The sequence below is a fragment of the Chlorocebus sabaeus genome, chromosome 11 (genome assembly GCF_047675955.1).
Source record: "Chlorocebus sabaeus isolate Y175 chromosome 11, mChlSab1.0.hap1, whole genome shotgun sequence".
In the NCBI taxonomy this organism is placed as follows: Eukaryota; Metazoa; Chordata; class Mammalia; order Primates; family Cercopithecidae; genus Chlorocebus; species Chlorocebus sabaeus.
In genome coordinates, this window is record NC_132914.1 from 4,797,581 (window position 1) to 4,820,096 (window position 22,516).

Sequence of the window (22,516 nt, forward strand, 5' to 3'; positions counted from 1 at the left end):
CGCTTTCCCCACAGCGCGTGCGCCGCCGCAAGCATGGCTGGTGATGATTGGACGACTGGTAACAGGGGGCGGAGGGCGCCGAAGTCTGGTTTTGGGCGCGAATTGAAACCGCCGCTGAAGCCAACAAGAATTTGAGAACTGTAAATATCAAGCCTTGAAAGGGACCATGGTGCGACCCGTGAGGTGCGTAGTTCCTGACATTCGGCGGGGGTGGGAGGAAAACTAAGGGGAAAGACATTAGACTAAGGGGAAAGGATCGAGTAAGACCGGAGGGCAGCGATAGTGCGGTTAGAATGCACGGTTATCGAGAACCCAGTCTCCAGTGATACTCCAGAAGTATCCTAGCATCGTAGCTTTTCCCTTCTCTTTGCCTCCCGTCACAGCCGTTGCCGTTTCTTTTGCCAAGACCTTGTTATGTTAGCGTTTGAACAGAGCTTTACATTTCACCGAGCGCCCATTATGTGTAATTTTATTTGTTCATCACTGTAGTTATTGGATATAGAAAGAGGAAGCATTCCTGTTTTATTGATTTAACATTTCTACGTATAAAGGGTAAGTTACCTGAGTCATACAACCCACTAAGTGACAGGGCAATACTCAAACCTTAAGTCATCTTACTCCAGATCCTGTGTGCTTTCCATTATGTGTTAGAAACGATTCTTCTATTTACACAGTTGAGTGCCATGGAAGCCTACGGTTAGCCATTCATTTAGTAAAATTACTGAATATATTCACTTCTTTAATGTATGAGGTGCTGGAGGTTACATTCTAGTGGGAGGTGAGGTTAGGGGGCCGAAAATAAGCCTCGAAATATGATAGAGTGCGAAGGAGGAAAGCACTACTTTAAATATAGTAGTTAGTATGTGACTTTGAGGCGATATTACATGCAATGAGTCATGAATCAGGGTAGAGGAAATAGGAGCCAAGGCCCCATACTTGACCATATTTTAGGGTCAGTCTAAAGCTGTAGGATTAAGAAACAGTGGGGAGAATCGTAGGGGATTAGGCCAGAGAAATAGGCAGGTGCCAGAACAGATAGGGTCTTGTAAGTCTTAGAAAGGAGTTTAGGTTTTATTTTAAGTCAATGGGAAGTCAGTGGAGGGTTTTAAGTAGGGGAGAGAAATCTAAGTTTGCTTTTGTAAAGGTCACTGGCTGCTGGTGGAGAATAAATGATGGATGGGGTGACCAGAATGGGAGCAAGGAAATCAGGCTATTATATCATTGGAGAGTGGTTTGGGATAGGGTGTCATCGCTGGGCATGGAATGGAACAGATGAATTTGGGATGTATTTCGGAGGCACTGCAGAAAGAACTTGCTGATGAAGTAGATGTACAGGTAAGGGAAAGAAAGAATCAGAGATGTCTCCACAATAGTTTTGGTCTGAGCTACAGAATGGATGATCTTTGTATTAAGATAGGGAAGACTAGGAAAAGGAAGGTCAGGAGGTGTGAGGGATCAAGATTTCTGTTTCGAACATGCTGAATTTGAAATGGATTTTAAGCATCCAGGCAGTGAAGTCATAATCCCTTTGTATGGAACAGTTGTTAGAGTATGGTCTGCAGATCTCTGGGGGTCCCTGGAAACTTCTCTAGAGGTCTCTGAGGTCAAAACTCTTAATAACAATACTAAGACATGATTTGCCTTTTTCGCTGCTTTGTCATTTGCACTGCAGTGACGATAAAACTGCTGGCACCTCAGAACAATTAAGGCAGTGGCACTAAATTGTACTACTAGTCTTTGCATTGTTTACTGCCATACTCTCAAGAGTTAAAAAAAAAAAAATTTCAGTTAAGGATATGCTTGATGAAGTAGTGGAAATTATTATATTCATCATAGCTTAATCCTTAAGTTTCCTTTTTAAAAATAGGCTATTGATTTTATTTTACTGTTATTCAAGTTCAGAATTTCTAAAGGAGTTTTCACATTTTATTCAGCTCTAAATTCTTTAACTCTGAAGAGTAAGAGAGTGATATGAGCGCACTTTTTAATATTTTGTGTGAGGAAATGGGAAGTACACATAAAGCACTTCTACATACTGATGTGTGATAGTTATCTCAAGGAAAAGCACTTGTGAGATTGTCTGAGTTGTGAGCTGAGCTTACCTCTTTTTCATAGAACATTATTTTTACTTGAAAGAACAACCAGCTGACAAATTAGGTTATTCACATTTGACCATTTGTCAAAATATAGAAATAAAAACTAGAAAAACATTTTATTTAGTGCCTAGAGGAGGGAGGAAAAAAATTATTTTTTTTCACTTTGAATATCATTTTCTTCTAATGCTTCCTAAAGTAGTACAGGTTGAGCATCCCAAATTTGAAATGCTCCAAAATTTGAAGCTTTTGCAGTACCTGCAACACTCAAAGGAGATGTTCATTGGAGCACTTTAGATTTTAGGTCTTCAGATTTGGGATGCTCAGCTGGTAAGTATATAATACAAATATTCCAAAATCTGAAAAAATCCAAAATTCAAAACTTTTCTGGTTCCAAGCATTTCAGATAAGGGATACTCAGCCTGTATAAAGATTCATCTCAGGTGGCAGGAACAAGGTCACTCACCATTTTTAGGTGTCCATTGCATAAAAACATTATTTGGTATTGTGGAGAGACTAAAAAAAAGAAAGTAGCTTTTAGTGTCAAGAAATTTATAATCTCGTAAGGAAGATAGAAGGCACACACAAAACAGAAGAATACATACAGTGGGAACTTACAGATGCCCAACAGCAATTAAACAGTATAGAAATTATAAATGTTAATTTTATGGATTATTCTTTGTAAGTTATCTGAGTTTTTTTCCTTTATCATATAATTGAAAAGCCAACAATACCCAGGTATATCAGGTATAGTTGTAATTCTTTTAGCTAATGATAAGTGCCTGCAGTAAAATGCAAATCATGTTTTAGATTTAAATGTTCTTACGAGAGCCCAAACACATTTTCATTCATTCAAACACATTTCATTTATTTAACACATTTTTATTTATTTCACTTATTTATTCATTACTTACTATTAATAAATGAATAGTATTAAAATAAATATTAAATAAATAATATTCATTAATAGCCTTAAGTAATAGAGGTGAGAAATTGACATTTGTGTTAATGAAAAAATTCTGTTTTGATCATAGACATAAGAAACCAGTCAATTACTCACAGTTTGACCACTCTGACAGTGATGGTAAGTAAAGCTTCTTATTTTTGCTCTAAAGATTTGAAAACTCATTTCCTCAGAATTTATATGGCATATATAGCTCAAATACTGACTACATTGCCCAAATGAAGTAGGTCTTGAAACATAGTTTTCTAGTTATTTGGGATAATTATGCTGATAATTATACTGATAAAAATTATGTTAGTAGGTGATAAATGAACAGGGCCAGGTAAAAAGTCTTTTTAGATCTAAACTACTCTAAGTCAATAGTTCTCACATAGAGGTTTGTTTCCTGTCCCATCCCCGAAGAAGGAAAACACTGTCTTTTTGAGATACAAAGATGTTACAGAATATTATATAAAATCCATATTAATTGTAATATAAAACACGACCTTGAAGAAAGGTTAGGCTTATGTTATGCCTTTTAAGCATTAGTCATATGTTTACTTGACTCTGCTATGATTGAAAAGTTTGAGGAACATTGCATTAGATTGTGTTATATGTTGAAGTAGATTTAATATTTCTTTCTCAGACCACTAGAGTTTTCTGTAAGTCAGATGTTTCGGAAGTCTTCGGTTTGAAGGAGTCTGTTTTTGCCTTGAGCACAGCCTTAACTGTATCTACCACTTGGGAAAAACAGTATAGACTATAACATCTAGATTTTTTTTTTTTTTTTTTACTGTCGTCAGTCTATCACCAGATACTTATAAATCGTCAGGTGTGTAGTAGGTGGGGGGTGGCAGTAGGTGGGGGGAGTCATAAGTTAACTTATTTTTACATGGGGAAGCATATAAGAGACAACGAGTATTCGTGCTTGCTGAGTATGTGATTAAGACTACATAGACCCTGAAGGTATGCATGTATGTGTTGTATACATGTTGAAAAGCCACAGTACTAGTTTTACGTTGACAGTCAAGAGTAGAACTACAACAGTTCTGAGGATTGGTAAGACAGAAAAACCTGTGAGAAACAGTAATGGACTGGAAAAGAACATCCTTTTGCCAGAAAATAAGAAGTTACTCTGGTAGGATCATAGGAAGATCATTATGGTAATGGAAAGAGAAAATACTACTATTGTAAAAATCCTCAAATAGGAGCTACTTTCTCTTCCCCCATAATACTTCTTATTTTCTCTAGCATGGTTAATGTACTAGGAATAGGTAATAGACTTTTCTTTTTTCTCTTTTTGAGATGGAGTCTTACTCTTGCACTTAGGCTAGAGTGCAATGGTGCGATCTCGGCTCACCGCAACCTCTGCCTCCCGGGTTCAAGTGATTCTCCTGCCTCAGCCTCCTGAGTAGCTGGGATTACAGGTGTCCGCCACCATGCCCAGCTAATTTTTGTATTTTTTAGTAGAGACAGGGTTTCACTATGATGGCCAGGCTGGTCTTGAACTCATGACTTCAGGTAATCTGCCCGCCTTGGCCTCCCAAAGTGCTGGGATTACAAGTGTGAGCCACTGTGCCTGGCCCAGGTAATGGGCTTTGAAAAAAGATATTTGGCTACATTGTGAAGTTCCAATAAAAATATTTTATTTCCACTTTTCAATGTGATTAAATTCTACAATTTTTCTAATGGTTTTACAGGTTTTTAATCATTTTGTCTTTGACATTTATATGCTGTCTTAATTGCTTTTGCAGTTTTTAGTGAATTGGTTTTTGATAGACTGATATTTTTAAATATAAAGGGCATAAAAACAAAAGTTGAAATAGATGAATGAGAATAAAGATAAACAAAATACTAACAATGATTTTTAAGTTGTGGAAATTAAACAATTTGCCTAGCCTATAAAAACTTGAACACACATTGTAATGCTTTTCATTTACTAAAAAAAAATCTTTTTATTTTGGTTTTAATTCTCACATGAATAGATGATTTTGTTTCTGCAACTGTACCTTTAAACAAGAAATCCAGAACAACACCAAGGGAGTTAAAACAAGATCAACCAAAACCTAACTTGAGCAATCTCCAGAAAGAAGAAATCCCAGTACAAGAGAAAACCCCTAAAAAAAGGTGAGAGGTAAGACATGCAGTAAATATATGATATTAGATGTGTTAATTTTAAAGAGACACAGATTCAAATCCTTGGTTTAAATTAGAACTTGAGCAGAGTCATACGTCTTATTTTACTAGGTGCATGTCAGAAAACAGGATGTACTATTTTTTTCTGGCTTTCTGACTTAAAGAAATTCACAGTCGGCCGGGCGCGGTGGCTCATGCCTGTAATGCCAGCACTTTGGGAGGCCGAGGCGGACGGATCACGAGGTCAGGAGATCGAGACCATCCTGGTGAAATCCTGTCTCTGCTAAAAAATATGAAAAAATTGTAATAATAGCGCCTGTGGTCCCAGCTACTCAGGAGGCTGAGGCAGGGGAATGGCGTGAACCCAGGAGGCAGAACTTGCAGTGAGCAGAGATCGTGCCACTGCACTCCAGCCTGGGCAACAAAGCAAGACTCCGTCTCAAAAAAAAAAAAAAAAAAAAAGAAATTCACAAGCATATAAGAAAATATCATTAAATATTAAAACAATAACGATTGTGGAATTTAGATGTTATGACTGGTTTTGACAGAACCTAGCACTTGCCTCTGAAGTCCTCAAATCATACTACTTTGCTAAAAATGACATTAGATGACTAAGATGATTAAGACATAAGATAACTTCATGTGAGGACAATCTTTAAAATATAAAACCATGTATTTTTTGGCAGAAAAAGATGTCTTCTCCCCATATTGTTAAGATTTATCTAGCAATGAGAAGTTCCTATAGTTTCTAGACTAACCATTGGAATTCCATTAGATAGTACCAAGAGGGAGAAAGGAGTGAAGGAAGTCCTTAGAGACCCAAAACTTGCAGTATGGAGAAGAAATGGATGGAAGAGGAATATTAACAAATGGAACATGGCATATGTAATGTTTTACTGCTACAAGTTTCTCTATGAAAAGTTAGCATGGAGAAACTTACCTCATGTCATGCTCTTTTTTTTTTTTTTGGTTTTTGTTTGTGAGTTTCTTGTATTACATTTTAAATATATTGAAAAAGGAACCCACACGTGGGAGAAAATATTTGTAAATCAGATAACTGATAACGGACTGTATCCAGAGTATACACAGAACTCGTAAAACTCAACAGTAAAAAAACTAACCACACAATTTAAAATGCGGAGAAGATTTGAATAGACTCTCCAGAGAAGATACACAAATAACCAATAAACACATGAAATGGTGCTCCACATCATTAGCTGTGAGGGCAATGCAAATCAAAATCAAATGAGATAATACTTCACATCCACTAGATGACTTAATAAAAAAGACAAGGATGTGGAGAAATTTGAACCCTCCTGTATGCTGGTGGGAAAGTAAAATAGTGCAGCCAAACCATTGGAAAATGGTTTAGCAGTTCCTCAAAATGTTAAACATAGAGTTATATGACCCAGCCCATGTATGTATCCAAGAGAGATGCAAACATATGCCCACACAACCCATACATGAATGTTCATAGCAACATTATTCATAATAGCTAAAAAAAAAATGGAGACGATCTAAATGTCTATCTGCTAATGAATGGATAAGTGAAATGTGGTATCCACAAAATGGAATATTTTTCAGCCATAGAAGGAAATGACTACTGATAACTGATATATACTGTAATATGGATGAACCTTGAAAACATCATTCTGAGTGAAAGAAGCCAGATATACAGGTCACATATTATACGATTTCATTTGCATGAAATGTCCAGAATAGGCAAATCCATAGAAACAGAAAGTAGATTCATGGCTGCTAGGAGTTGGGAGAGAGGTAAACAGGAAGGGAATGCTCATGGGTATGGTGTTTCTTTTTGGGGTAGTAAAGATGTTCTGAAATTAGGTAGTGATGGTAGTTTTACAACTCTGCGAATGTACTAAAAACTGCTGAATTGTTTACTTTAAAAGGTAAACTTTATGATATGTGAATTATATCTTAAGAAAACTGTTATTCTAAAAAAATAAATTCTTTAAGGTACGTCTCAGTGCTGCTTCTTTTATGTAACTTTTCCTTATCTTTCTTTGATGTTTTTTTCCTCTTATACTCTATTTGACCAACTTGAATAGGACTTTATGATCTGCCTTTTATAGTATAATTATTAGCCTGTCTTATTTCCCCACCCTCCTCCTTTAATTGCAGACTCCCTGAAGGTACTTTTAGTATTCCAGCTAGTGCAGTGCCTTGTACAAAGTAAGTGCTTGGTAAAATATTTGTTAAAGTCTGGATTGGGAAGAATAGATGTAAAAAAAAGATAATAATTTTAATTTAATGTAAGAGCTATAATATCTGCTAAAGGGGAGTGGGTGAGGTCAAGGAAGAGTTTTAAGTGGAAGTGATGTTTGAACCAAGTCTGTTTTGGATTGAGTAGGTGTTTCCCACCTGGACACAGCTGGTAGGTGACACAACAGTCATTGCAAAGAGGCACCTGCTCCTCCTATTTCAAACCTCTTATTGTGTATATAACGTGATACTGTGACATTTTAGGAGTCTTATCATCAAAGATCTATTAATAATGATGATTGTTTAAAAACATTTTTGTGAGGTTAGCAACTCTTGGTTAGTAATTTAGGGAAATCTCAAACTTTGCTCTTTAGTTGCGACTGATATTTTGAAGAACTCATTATTACTTGTGTATCTATTTTAGGATGGCTTTAGATGACAAACTCTACCAGAGAGACTTAGAAGTTGCACTAGCTTTGTCAGTGAAGGAACTTCCAACAGTCACCACTAATGTGCAGAAGTCTCAAGATAAAAGTAACTTTATTTTCTGTATATTTAGCTTTAAAACCTTCTTAATGCCTTTGTAACTATTTCTTTGGGTGGGCCTTCACAGAGGAAAGAGTAAAACGTGAATACTTTGCACTATAAATAGACCCATTTGCAGAGGATACAACTAGATTTAGTTCTTAATTCAGCTGCCTAAATCTCATACAAACAGATATACATCTCTGCTTCACCCCCAGAGCAAGCTTGAGGGTGTGGACTGTGAGCCTCGTTGTTCACATTGCATGTTGTTGTACAGTGAACATTTAATTTCTTCATCAAATGGATTGATCTGTATAGTCCTAACAGTCCATCTTGTTTTTTTCCAGATCAGTTGAACATGCTCTAATTATGGTAATTTTTATTTCTTACAAAGGTCAAAGGTATTAATTTGGTTAGGAAGCTCAGTCGACTTAGAAGAATGGCTTCTGGATTTCTCTGCTGATTTTCTCATTTGATTTTTCTGGCAACTATGCAGCAGATGATACATTAATATTCTAGAGAGGCAGAAATCATTATTCTTGAAAAAGATACTCTACTGCTAAAATGCTTTTTGGCTTAAAGTTTTTATGTTGGGGGATATTTTAGCTTATTATCTTATTTAGGGGTATACATGGGGCTTTTTTCCTATGTTTTCTAAATGAGTACTCCTCTTTATTTAATTTGAGACAGGGTCTCGCTCTGTCATCCAGGCAGGAATACAGTTTCTTTTTTCTTTTTTTTTTTTTTGAGATGGAGTCTCGCTCTGTTGCCCAGGCTGGAGTGCAGTGGCGCGATCTCGGCTCACTGCAAGCTCTGCCGCCTCCTGGGTTAACACCATTCTCCTGCCTCAGCCTCCCTAGAAGCTGGGACTGCAGGCGCCCGCCACCACGCCCAGCTAATTTTTTTTTTTTTGTATTTTCAGTAGAGATGGGGTTTCACCGTGTTCACCAGGATAGTCTCGATCTCCTGACCTCGAGATCCGCCCGCCTCGGCCTCCCAAAGTGCTGGGATTACAGGCGTGAGCCACCGTGCCCGGCCAGAATACAGTTTCTTGATCATGGCTCAATACAACCTTGACCTCCTGGCTCAAGCAATCCTCCTGCCTCAGCCTCCTGAGTAGCTGGGATTACAGGCATGTGCCGCCATGCCTGGCTAATTTTTTATTTTGTCGAGAGGGGTCTCACTTTGTTGCCCATGCTGGCCTCAAACTCCCAGCCTCAAGCAATCCTCCTGCCTCAGCCTCCTAAAGTGCTGGGATTATAGGCGAGAGCCACCTTACCTGGCCGCCTCCTCTTTAAAAAGAAATGAAAGTAACAGAAGCTACATTTCTTTGAATATACCTTTTTCTTGTAAATTTGACTTTGAAACCATGTAAATATTTCCCACAATCATAAAGCAAAAATAAAATTTTAAATTCCTAAAAGAAAAAAAAAAAAAAAACAAGAAACGAAAGTTTGATTAGGAAGACTTTTAGTAACCAAGAATCAAAGAAACACCAAAAGAGAATTGTCATAAATTACATTTAAAATGGAGGCACTGAAATTCATCTCTCTCTTTTAAGACATTGTAGAATGTATAAGGGGACTTCCTTAGAAGTATTAATATTATGCGACTTCTTATTAAATAATGTGCCTTGTAGCACTGGAATTTAATAGTACCACTATTATGTCTTAAAGTCCTCTTAGAATGCTTTGGATCATCTTAAGCTTATTATAACGATTGGAGAGTTCTTATGTTAGTAAAAACATGGATTTGCCTACACAGGGTTGATAGTTAAAATTCATTGACCATTTCCTGTGCATGGCACAATAATAAGCAACTCCCATGTGAGATCCACGTTTGGTCTTCTGTAATACCACTGGGCAAGACACTATTTTTATTTCCACGTTATAGATGAGGAAATTAAGTCTTAGGATAAGCAACTTGCCCTTGGTCATATAGCTAGTTTACATGGTACAGCCTGAATTTAAACATAAGTATGTTAAATTTCAGAGCCCAGACTTCTAACCATATGTTAGTCTCTCTGAATAAAATTATTGTGCTAGTTTGAGTTTGGGATCATTTATCTATATCTAAATGCTATTACATTTTAGTACTAATTTTCCTATTTCTAGACATTATTTGATTAAGATACATTTGAATTTTCTTTCTTATTCTTTATATTTAGGCATTGAAAAACATGGCAGTAGTAAAATAGAAACAATGAATAAGTCTCCTCATATCTCTAATTGCAGTGTAGCCAGTGATTATTTAGGTAAGTTTTTTATATTAATTTTTTTCATCAACAATGCTGTTTTTCTGACCTTTATTTAAATTGTGGCTAGAAGCAAATTCTTTAAATTTGTCAAGACTCACTTGATGTCATGGCCTTTATTTCTTTGTGTTTTAGTCTCATTCTGTCTTACTGCAGACACATATTCTTCCCTGAAGGCTCATAACTACCTATGGCTTCTAGTTGGAGCAATTGACCTTTGAAGAAAGGGGCTACGTATTCCCAATTCTAGTTTGAAAATTTTGGGGGAAATATTATCTCTGTTTGGGTCTTGGATTTATTCCTAAAACTAGAGGTGTTCCCAGAGCACTGATGTACCATGGTTGACCCAGGGGGCTAGTAAATAGAAGTAGGGGAGGGATGAACCTGGGCAAATAAAAACAATAGCTGTAATAGAGTCTGCTCTGCAGTTCTTGAAATAAATATCAGCTGTCACAGAAAGTTTTCCATTGATTTTTATGCCTCTCCTGAAGATTTGGATAAGATTACTGTGGAAGATGATAGTGGTGGTGTTCAAAGGAAAAGAAAAGCAGCATCTAAAGCTGCAGTACAGCAGAGGAAGATTCTTCTGGAAGGCAGTGATGGTGATAGTGCTAATGACATTGAACCAGACTTTGCACCTGGTAGGTTTTATCCTACTTCGAAATTAATTCTATGGGAATTTAGTCAAAAAAGTTCTTGGAAGCCATTAATTGTACAAAGCACTGTGTTAAACCTTTGGGGTGTACAAACTTCAGGGACACACAGAACAGTTTAATTCAGTGATAGCATTTGGGGAAAAAGTTTCTTCTATGAGTTAACCTTTAAGCTATGCCTTGAAAAATGAGTAGTGTTTCAACAAACTAAAGGTGTGAAGTAGCATTTCTGACTGATAGAAAGGCATTACCCGTGGAATAGACAAATGCTCTATTTGTCTGTAAGTGAGGCTTGCTGGGATGAACGTGGAAGAGGCTCTAGAGGGAGGCCGGTGCTAATCATGGAGGGTCTCAGACCCACTTGAAGAAGTGTAGGCTTTTTTTTCCTGTAGGTGGTAGAAATCCGTGAATTATTCTGAGGCAGACGTGATATGAAATCTGTATTTTATTGTGATGGTTTTTAGACCCATTTAGAAATTGGGCAAATGGAAAGTGTAGTGACCTTGACAGAACATTATAACATATTATTTAAAAATTTATATTCATAAGTTGATAAATTTAGGCCAAATCAAGATACCATATTTTAGATTTTGATATACTATCAACAAATAACAGATTTGCTCATCATCACCTATTCTAATATTTGAATGCTTTTTATGTGCATGATATTCTAGATACTAGGGATACAATAGTGAACAAAACAAACAGCTCCGGTCCTTCTGGAACAAACGAAATACATGAAAAAAGACTTGCATTTATTTTACTTTGGGAGAACCGGGGAGACAGGAAAATGCAAAGACACTTTTTGAGCGCCAATGTGATGCTCAAAGGGAATACTCATTTGAGCATTTTGGATTTCTGGAATTGGAATGCCGAACTGGTTATAATGCAGATGTTCCAAAATCCAAAAAAAATCTGAACCCTGAAACACGTCTGGTCCCAAGCACTTCAGATAAGGGATACTCAACCTATCTATATGATCTAGCAATCCACTTCTGAGTATATATCCAAAACGATTGGAAGCAAGCTCGCAGAGAGATATTTGCATACCCGTGTTCATAGCAGCATTATCCATAATAGCCAAGAAGTAGAAGCAGCCCCAAAGTGACGTTTCAGTTTTCCCCCTGCATTTGCTTGCCCTGGATGAGAATAGAAAGGACCATGTGTGACCTTCATTAGGGAAAGAAAAGAGAAAATTGCAGAGAAGGTAAGTCTTTTCTCTAACAAAATCCATAACTGAAGTGTTTGGGCCTTCCAGATTTTCCTCTATGGGATGCGAGTGACTTGGAATTTTGGGAACTCCGACTCCCGATCTCTAATTTTATTTAAATTGCTTTCTCAGTTGACTGACGAAGATTAGTTGGACCCCATTTCTGAACAAGCTTGTTAAACAGAAATGTAGCCAGCTCCTACTGATTATCCTCTTAAGCCAAGAAGAGAATCCTTAAGACTTCTACTGAACACAAGCAGTATCAGAGCTATTGGATATACAGAAAGTTTTGTTCTAGATTATATATTCTGAAAGTTTGGAGAAACTTCCTCCATTACTTGCCCTCTTTGAACTGAGAGCCTCTTGGGATTACTTGAATTTGCAGGCTGAATTTCCAGCAGCCTTCATGTGATCTGCTGGCCTTTTTTGGGCTAATTCTATATAGCACAGTAGCCATTATGTGAATTTTTGAGTTGATTATTTTAAAATTTTGTGTGGGAACAATGATAGAGTAAGGAGATTGCAATTTGAAGATCATAATTACATTGTTTTTTGTTTTTGTTTTGTTTTTTGAGACGGAGTCTCATTCTGTCACCTAGGCAGGAGTGTAGTGGCACGATCTCAGCTGACTGCAGCCTCCACCTCCCAGGTTCAAGCAATTCTCATGTCTCAGCCTCCCAAGTAGCTGGGATTACAGGCGTGCGCCACCATACCTGACTAATTTTTGTATTTTTAGTGGAGATGGGGTTTCACCATGTTGGCCAGGGTGGTCTCGAACTCCCGACCTCATGTGATCCACCTGCTTTGGCCTACCAAAGTGTTGGGATTACAGGGGTGAACCACTGTGCCCAGCCCATAAATGACATTGTTGATTTAGGTAAAGGTCATCAATGGAAGGTTGATAATGATCTTTGCAATGATGAATTCAGGCTGGCATCACCTGAACCACCTAAGAGAGGGACAACCACACATTATATGATTTCTGATGTGATGTAATATGAAGTACAGAGAATATACCTATGAAGTATATTCTTGCCCTCCCCCTTCCCCCCCCAAAAAAGTGAGCCTGAATCCAATCAAGCCTTGAGAGCAGAATTCCAGTTCACATAAAATGCAAGAATATGGCTGGGCACGGTGACTCACGCCTATAATCCCAGCACTTTGGGAGGCTGAGGTGGGTGGATCAGTCGAGTTCAGGAGTTGGAGACCAGCCTGGCCAACATGGTGAAACTCCTTCTCTACTAAAATACAAAAATTAGCTGGGCGTGGTGTTGTGAACCGGTAATCCCAGCTACCTGGGAGGCTGAGGCAGGAGTATTGCTTGAACCTGGGAGGCAGAGGTTGCAGTGAGTCAGGATTATGCCACTGTACTCCAGCCTGGGCGACAGAGTGAGGCTCCATCTCAAAAAAAAAAAAAAAAAAGCAAGATTAAGTTAAATGACACCATGAGCTAGAAAACAGACAAATCCAGAATTTTGGACATTCTACAGGACAATTGACTCAACTGCTTCAGCAAGTCAGACACAAGGGAGGACAGGGAGAAGATACTGCTCTATATTAAAAGAGATTAATATAGACTGAATAGAAGACGATACCAAGAAACTAGTGTTGGTATTGCTAGATGTAATAATGGCATTGTTGTGTAACAAAATGCTCATGTTTTTTAGAGATACCTTCTGAAGTATGTAGGAATGTAATGACATGATGCCTTGCTTTTATTTTAATGTACTACAAAAAGGGAAGAGAAGAAGAAAAGCGAGATAGATGAAACAAATGGAGCAAAATGTTGATAATTGTTGAATCTAGGTGGTGGTTTATTACTGTCTACTGTGGTATAGGTTTGAAAATTTTATGTGATTTTTATTTTACATAAAATATTTCATATAGATAGGTAGATATTAGTATGTGGGGATAATAGTGGTTATCTCTGAGTGGCGAGATTTCTTTAAAGTAGATTTTTTAAAATAAATTTTTATACGGACTATATTTTCTACAATAAGCATGTACTTTTTATTTTTCATTTTATTTGCACATTTTTTGATTTAAGCATTTTCTGCAATAAGCATGTTCATAATATTAAAAATGTAAAAAAGTTTTATATGAATATAGGACTAACACTATTTGCACTTAGTTTTCAGAGTTTATCTAAAGGCATGGTTTTCTGATCCTAACCCCCTCAAAAACTAGAAAGATCATTGCTTAACTATCAGGTTAGAACATGCTTTTTCCCAGAGCAGCTGTAGCACTTTCAAAATTAGATCACTGGCTTATATTTTCCCATGAAGTGCAGAAAAGCATTTTTGAGAAATAAAGGTTTGTCCCAAATGAAATCAGCTCTAGGACTAGCTGCTAAGATTGTTGTGTATGGTTATCTCAGTTCTTATTTGGTCTGGTCCAGAATGTTGAAGTTTATGTGGTTAAGGGAAGGCTCAGTGTTACCATCAATGTCATTGTTTTAAAAGACTAGCTATTGTCAAACCCTACAATCTTTTTGAAAGTTACTGAGGTAAAATGGTAAAATCTGAAGCAAAGATTACTGATGGGAAATTTCTAGTGATGGTGGTAATAGCAAACAATGATATTTTGCTCAGTATATGCCAGATGTTATTCTAAATGCATTATATATGTTAACTCATTTAATCCACGCAACAACCCTTTGATGGAGGTTTATGGTTATCCCCGTTTTCTAGGTGAGGAAACTGAGGCTCAGTGAAGTTAGTGACCTGTGCAAGGATTCAAACCCAGGCACTCACAATGTCAACCACTGCAGTATTCTGCTACTGGAAACAGTGCAGCACAAAGGTGCATAAGAATCTGCTGCCAAAGCTGTGGATAAAGTTAGGGCAACAGAATCCTCACTTTTTAGAGCAAAGATGAACTATGTAATCTTCTGTTTTAGGTGAAGATTCTGAGGATGATTCTGATTTTTGTGAGAGTGAGGATAATGACGAAGACTTCTCTATGAGAAAAAGTAAAGTTAAAGAAATTAAAAAGAAAGAAGTGAAGGTAAAATCCCCAGTAGAAAAGAAAGAGAAGAAATCTAAATCCAAATGTAGTGCTTTGGGTAAGCTTGGTCCAAAACACTTAATTTTATAAAGGAAATGTGTGTGGTTTATGTGCTGTATTTTTCTTATTTTTGCTTTTGTTCTCTTTAACATTTTCCTAATGTCCATTTCTCGTTAAAATATGTAAAAGGAAGGTAGGGGTGGGGAAGGGAGAAAAGCAGACAAGAATGCTGACTCCACTGCCTATGCTAGCACTTAGTATATATGACCTTGCTTTGTACTAATGGCTGCCTTCTGTGGTAGCTGTTGTCACCTACATTCTACAGTGAAAAACTGAGTGTCAGAGAGGTTACATAATTTGTTGGAAATCTTACATCTACTAGACGAAGGGCTAGAATTTGAACCCGTGTTTGTCCATTCAGAGTCTAAGCTGTATCTTGGACCATATTTTCTCCAGGCAAAACAAGGAAGTTTGCATGATTCTAATTTTTTGCTTTTGGACTTTACTTAGTCTGATTTGAGAGCTCTTTTGCCACATGTTTAGGGCTTCCCCCACCCCAAAAAAACAAATTCCATTAGAAACTACTTTTATGATAAAATGTTTAAAATTGATGATGACTCGAACGTGGAATACCTGTTTCTTGTGTAAAAGAAGTTAGGATATTTTTGAGTTCACAGTATATGATAGGTTATTGCAAAAATGTAACTGTTATTAACTGAATTGTTTTATTTCTTGATAGTCATTTTTATGTCTTGGTTGACTTAATATATATGCTATTGATATTAAAAGTTCCATTATTTAGTCTTTCCATTTATTCATAGGAACTGCTGTCACCTTAAATAGCCTGTTGCTGAGTACTTACTGAGAATTAAATGAGAACTAAGTGCTGATTGAGTTATATGCTTCTCTCTCCTGCATTTTGAATTAATGAGATTTTTTAATTAGAGTGTTTTTTTTAATTGATGACTTCATCTGGGTTCCAGAAATTAGATTTTAAATACAAGGGCTTTTAGAGCTAAAACAGTATATTAGTTTCCTATTACTGTTACAACAAATTACCATAAATGTAGTGTCTGTCTTAAAACAACACACACTTGTTATTTTACAGTTCTGAGTGTCAGAAGTCCAAAGTGGTTCTCACTGGGCTAAAGCCAAGCGGTCAGCAGAACTGTGCTCCTTTGTGGAGGCTCTAGGAGACAATCCACATTCTTGCCTTTTCTAGCTCCTTGAGGGTGCATTTCTTGGCTTGTGGCCCCTTCCACCTTCAGAGAGCGATGGCAGGGACTTTCTCACATCATGTCACTCGACTCTGACTTTCTTCCTCCTCACATTCACTTATAAGGACCCGTGTGATTACACTGGGCCCCTCCAGATAATTCAGTGTGATCTCCCCATCTAAGATTCTGAACTTCATTACATCTGCGAAGTCTGTTTGCCACGTAAGGTAACATATTCACACGTTCTGGCGATGAGGATGTAGACATCTGAGGAGCCAGTATTCTGCCTACCACAAGCTATAATGGGAAAAAGTTATTAGCACCATGAATATATTTTGTATTTTCTTTCCATGTTTATGCTTCTTCAGTAAGACACACTAGTAACTAAAAATAAAATTTCAGTTCCCAAGTTGGAATTTACCATTTAAAATCTTTTCTCTATCCCTTAGAGCAAATTGCTTCACAACTGAGATTAATATATACTATTAGAAATGAAATTTAACCATTAAGTGATAGGATTAGGAATTAGGAAAAATGGATTATATTTTTAGTCCTACTAGTAATGTATTGGGTAAACTTTGAGAATTGTGTCTAGCACACGTTATAATTTTCCCTTGATAGAAAAAAATGTTGAGAACTGTGCTGTCCAATATGGTAACCTCTAGCCATGTGTGGTTATATTACATTTGAATTAATTAAATTAAGTAAAATTTAAAAATCAGTTCCTCAGTTTTGCAAGTCACAGTTCAAGTGCACAGTAACTATATATGGCTAGCGGCTATCGTATTGGACAGCGCAAAACATAGAACATTTCTATAATCACAGAAAGTTCCATCAGACAGTGCTGATCTAGAGGATGCAGATGTTAACAGTAGGAAGAGTATATGGTGAAAATGTTCGTATTTATATGCCTTTAAATACCTCTAGGTATCTCAAAACAAGCACTATCTGAAAGTGAACTTATATGCCACCTCTCCTCCCTCCCCACCACCAAAAAAAATAAATAAATAAGAACCAAAGCATACTTCCAGTTTTGTGTTCATTCTCTAGCTAAATGGCACCATCAGTGTGCCCATGACAGGAACTTGCAAGTCATGGATTCTTTCTTCATCTCCATTGCTGCCTCCCACTTATTTTTGCCAAAACATATCTAATGTGCTGTTTTCCTTCTATTCTCCACCTTAGTAGGCCCCCATTTCCTCTTACCTGATTACCATAACCTTCTGAGTGGCCTATTTCTCCTACACTACCACCAGAAAGATGTTTTTAAAATACAAATCACTCCTGAGAAAAATGTATGCATGATTGTGACTAGCTAGACTTTTCCATGGTCTGCAAAGCTCTTCATAAGTGATCTACACCCTGTTTCTGTCTCACCTTTCCTACCCTTGAGATTTCTGCTCCAGCCATATACTGAACCAGTCAGCACTGCTGGTCCTGGAACTTGGTGCATCCTCCATCTTTGCACACCATACTCCCTCTGCCTGGAAAGCTTCCTTCAATTCACCTTTACTCTTCAATCTTGATTTGGTTCAGACCATCCTCACTCACCTCCCTCTAACTTCAAAACACATACCCCCAGACTGTAGTTTCCTTTCCTACTTGGCATACCTCTAGAGTCTGCCATGTCCCTTACCACACCACATTTTACACATCTTTACTTTCCTGTTCTTCCCACTAGAGCCTATGACTAGACCTTAAAGTCCTTGGGAGCAGGAGCCATGAAAGATACTGTTTCTAATCCTAGAGCCTGACACATAATCTCACTGACACATACTCATGAGACACTATTGTGTAATGGTTGGTTACCAGGATGGGATTTTGGAGGAAAATCTGGTTTCTAAGCTTAGATGCTTACTAGCTGTCAGACTACAGGCAGATTGCTTGACGTCTCTGTTTCCTTCTCTGAGAGTGGGGATAGTAATATCTGTATTGGAGTTTGTTGTAAAGAGTTAAAGGTAATGTGTGTGATATGCCTACCACACTACCTGGCATATTAATGCTCATAAAAGATGGCTTAGGCTCTTAGTAAATGTTTGTTGATTAGTAAGTTTATTTTTTATATGATTATGTAACTTTACAATTTTTACACATACATGCTAGACTTACTTTTTCTTCCTGCATGACAAACTTTTTTACGTATGTTTTTAAAATAAGTGACTTCGATGGACTCTGCTCCAGCTGCTGTCAAATCGGAATCTCAGTCCTCGCCAAAAAAGGTTTCTCTTTCTTCAGACGCCACTAGGAAACCATTACAAATACGCAGTCCTTCAGCTGAAAGCAAGAGACCTAAATGGGTCCCACCAGGTATGGCATTTTTATCATCAAGGGTAGGAGCTTGGAAAATTATTACTGGTAAATTTTTCTCCTAGTTACAAATGCCATGTGTGAGCATTTCCCCATATTATTACATAATCTTCAAAACCAAAGTTTCTACTTGTTGCATATATTTATCATTTGGCCATTCCTTATGATTGGACATCCAGGTTTATGATTTTTTCAGTGCTATAAATAAGATTGCAATAAGCACAGAGATCCTTATTTTAGAAATCTCTGAGCATATTACTGATTATTTTCCTAGGATAAAATTTCTAGTAGGAGAATTATCATGCTAAATGGTATAAACATTTGAGATTCCTGATGTATGTATTTCTGGCAGCACATCTTTTGCTCAGGACCTGCTTACCTCCACAGTCTGACTGAAGCCTTGGGATCTATACGTAGCAATTCTAGCATTTAACAAATGCCCTGGCAAACTCAACCTCTTGCTTTTAAAAATCAAATTTCACTTCTCTTTGTTTTCTTTTGCTCCACAGCCAAGTCTCATGGATCCTTCAAGAATTCTTTGACTTTCACCCTTCTTGACATTACTAAAACCCTATTCCAGGCCCAAATTGTTGCTGCCTCCTAACCAGTCCTGTCTTTACTTTCTCTCATCCACCTACATGAACCCTCTACTTCAGTGAAATTGAAACACTTTTTGTCTCTCAAACATGTTGTATATGTTCCTCTCTCTGGGCCTCTCTTTATCCTCCTCTGCCTGGTATGTCTCTCCTCATGTGTCCCCTCTCTTTGCCCGAGCCTTTCCAATTCTACTCCTGTTTTTGAGTGGCCTCTCTTAATTGGTCCACAGTGCTCACTTCCCTGCTGACTACTATTCATAGATTTAGGCCTGAGCTGTGAGGCTGCATGATTACTTAACTTACAGAGTCTTCATTTCATCATATGAAATACTGGGAACAAATATAATCTTTAAAGTCCATTCTGATGTACAACTTCTAAGATTTTTAATGAAGACTTGAAAACTTTTTGGAGAAGGAAAGGAGGGAAGATTAATTACGGAAATAATGATGTCATATCGTTCAAAGAGTAATACTTAGTATATTTCTAAAAATAATTAGTGCTTCCCCAATGAAGGAAATTTAAAAGAAATGATATGACTATAGAAATTTAAAAGTAGCATAATCAAAAAGATACAAGGAAACAGTAGAATGACGGATAAATAGTTAATGTTTTAAAGCACAAAGTGCTTATCAAATCAGCATGTGACAGTCAGGCAAGTGATGTAAATGAGTGAATCGGGCCCATGCTGTCGACTTGTGTGAGTAGCAATGTTGTTGGACTCAGGAGCGGGTACCCTTTTGAAGGAAGCAGCTGCTGCTCAGCTCCATCTTCTTGTTTCCATGCAAGATTATGGGCCCTGTATTTCTAGATCTGATTGATTGTTCTTTTCAAGAGAAGCCAGAAATCCAGATTTTAATATGAAATCTGCTAATTTTTGTAAGTTGATTTTTATTTTATTTTATTTTTTAGCACCATGTGAACCAAAACAGTATATCTGAGAGCAAGATTTGGCCCTCAGATTGCCAGTGTGTTACCTCTCTTATACAACTGGAGAAGACCACCAAGACCCCAAAAGTAAAATTAGCCAGGGGCATAAATATACCAGTGTCCTCAAGAACTATTAATACAACTAGAAAATATGAAGAGTTTCAGTCTCACTGGTGATTAAGGAAATGTAAATTAAAATAAAATACTATTTTTTACCTCTCAAACTAGAAAATAAAGCAGCATAGTCTGAGTTATAGGGTAGCAGATATAATGATTTATTTTAAATTTATGGCAAGCAACTACATCATCATCAACTGTGAACATTAATGTAGATAATTTTGAAATAGATGGAAATAATTGCTACATTAGGGTAATAATATAAATGAAACTAGTATAAATAAAAACAGTATTTACTATTTTTAAAGGTATTTAATAATTGAAAAATAGACGCTTCAAGGACTACTTGTAAAAATTGCAGGACCTTAAAAATGCATTTGCTTTTTCTATTTAGAAATTATAATTGTATGCATTTTTTTATGCCTTTACAACTAGTGTTATTTGTTCCAGCCTTCCTTTTTCAGCTTTCATGGTGAGGTTTTAGAGTCATTACCTTGACTTCTGGGACGTTTGGAAATAGGCAATATTGCATTATTTCTACTCTTTAGAACATTCTATTCTTTTGATCTAGTTTATTGCTTGATAGACCCTGGAAAGCAGAATAATGCTTACCTACCTTTTTTTTGCTGCTTGTTTTATAAATTAATCTTTGTTAAGAGATTTCTGACATCATCAGCATCACATCATATGTTTCCTTTCAGCGGCATCTGGAGGTAGCAGAAATGGCAGTAGCCCACTGGCGGTAGTGTCTGTGAAGTCTCCAAATCAGAGTCTCCGCCTTGGCTTGTCCAGATTAGCACGAGTTAAACCTTTGCATCCAAATGCCACTAGCAGCTGAGTGTGGTACCAGAGGAATGTTTGGTTGAGAGAATCACAGCTTTCCAAGGGTGTTTATATTTGATTTGTGTTTATAGTTGAGGCAGGTATTGTAATATAAAGGAATCCATTACCATGTCCTGTAAATGCTCTAGCATTTTATGATTATGTTCTCTGTAAAACTCTTCAAGACTTCAATGAGAAGTTTGTTTATAAGAATTCTCTTCTCATGCCTTTCCTTGTGAAGAGCGTATTCTGTTTTTCTATCAGTTCGACATAGAGGAAGTCCACATCCCATGCTGTTCTTTTCTAGTTACATGATGTGCCTTTCTCGCTTTGTCTGGTTTATAGCACCTTGACTTTAACTGTTCAGTTTCGTCTGGCAGAGGGAAACATTCTCATTTCTCTCAGAAGACATTTCTGAAGTCTTATAAGCTGCTTAAGCTACATTATCAGTTTTATTGCAAAGATGTTTTGTATTTTAGCCAAATCTTTTTATAGTACAAACTCAGAATTATTTTACACACTAAAATGGTTGCAGTTTTATGGCATGTGTCTCCTGGTTAGATGGTTATTCTCTAGAAAATAGAATTTAAAGACATTTTATGAAATCTTAATTGTCAAAACCTTTAATGGAAATATTTTGAAATGCTCTTTTTCTTGATACCACTCATCCACCTGTTCCTGATCGTCCACATTTCATGATAAAATGAGAGCTCTGCAGAGAATGTTAGCCTTTTTGTTGTAAATATAATATTCAAGTAGTCACTTTTTGTTAAGTTCTTTAGAAAGTAGTTGTCAAGTACTTAGTCATCCCTGTTATGATATTAGATAATACTGCTTTTCAGGAAGCTTAGATCTGAATTTACTTTGAAAAACAATTGTAATGAATAGTTTATATTTACATTGAGAATTTCAACTAGCTTCTGATCAATTTTTAATAAAAAATTTTCAAATCATGTTAACTGTTAAAAAATGTATAATACTTAACTCAGTTTTCCTTGGTTTATGGAAATATCTGTGTTAATGTGAAAATAATTAATTTAGAATTGTGATTAAAGTGAGCATTTGCCTATTGCTGTTGTACACTTTTTGTATCTAATGTATATTTTTATAGTGTCATATACCAGCCCCCTAACCTGCCCTACCTGTCCCCTTTTTAAAAACATATTTTTCAGTTACATAGCATTGAGGTTCTCTACTTGGTGTAGATCAACAATAAACATAAGAGCCTACTCTATATTGGGTACTGACATAATTGTTTAGTCATCTGGCACCAGCTTAACAATCTGTTTTTGCCATGTTCTTTATAGTTTATCGGGGGCGGGGGTTGAAAATTACCTCAAAGTATGTTAAAACCAGCCTGGCTGAAAGCACCGATACCTTTATGTTGCCAAACCCAGTGTACAATTTTCTCATCTAATCTTACATACCCTATTCATTATACTCTGATGAAAACTTGATTTCCTTGGCTCATGTGACACATTTCTTT

At 36.8% G+C, this 22,516-nt stretch overlaps 1 protein-coding gene across 3 annotated transcripts; it reads left to right on the top strand.

Annotated features, from left to right (window-relative positions):
- Positions 1-55: 55 nt before the first annotated feature.
- Positions 56-22,095, top strand: RAD51AP1 (RAD51 associated protein 1). Of its 3 annotated transcripts, XM_007967297.3 has the most exons (10): positions 56-183; positions 3,128-3,177; positions 5,022-5,163; positions 7,315-7,365; positions 7,820-7,929; positions 10,088-10,174; positions 10,666-10,815; positions 14,937-15,101; positions 18,418-18,567; positions 20,910-22,095. In XM_007967297.3, the coding sequence occupies exons 1-10, from the start codon at positions 167-169 to the stop codon at positions 21,044-21,046; spliced, it is 1,059 nt and encodes a 352-aa protein (XP_007965488.3). In that variant the 5' UTR covers positions 56-166; the 3' UTR covers positions 21,047-22,095. The 3 variants fall into 3 exon arrangements, with proteins under 3 accessions (XP_007965488.3, XP_037844325.1, XP_007965489.3); XM_037988397.2 differs by lacking the exon at positions 10,666-10,815; XM_007967298.3 differs by lacking the exon at positions 7,315-7,365.
- The last annotated feature ends 421 nt before the right edge of the window (positions 22,096-22,516 follow it).

Bases quoted from the DNA above. Each gene is read 5' to 3' on its own strand.
- RAD51AP1 (XM_007967297.3), top strand. The intron at 5,164-7,314 runs GTGAGAGGTAAG...CTTTAATTGCAG, and splicing joins GAGAAAACCCCTAAAAAAAG to ACTCCCTGAAGGTACTTTTA. The intron at 18,568-20,909 runs GTATGGCATTTT...GTTTCCTTTCAG, and splicing joins ACCTAAATGGGTCCCACCAG to CGGCATCTGGAGGTAGCAGA.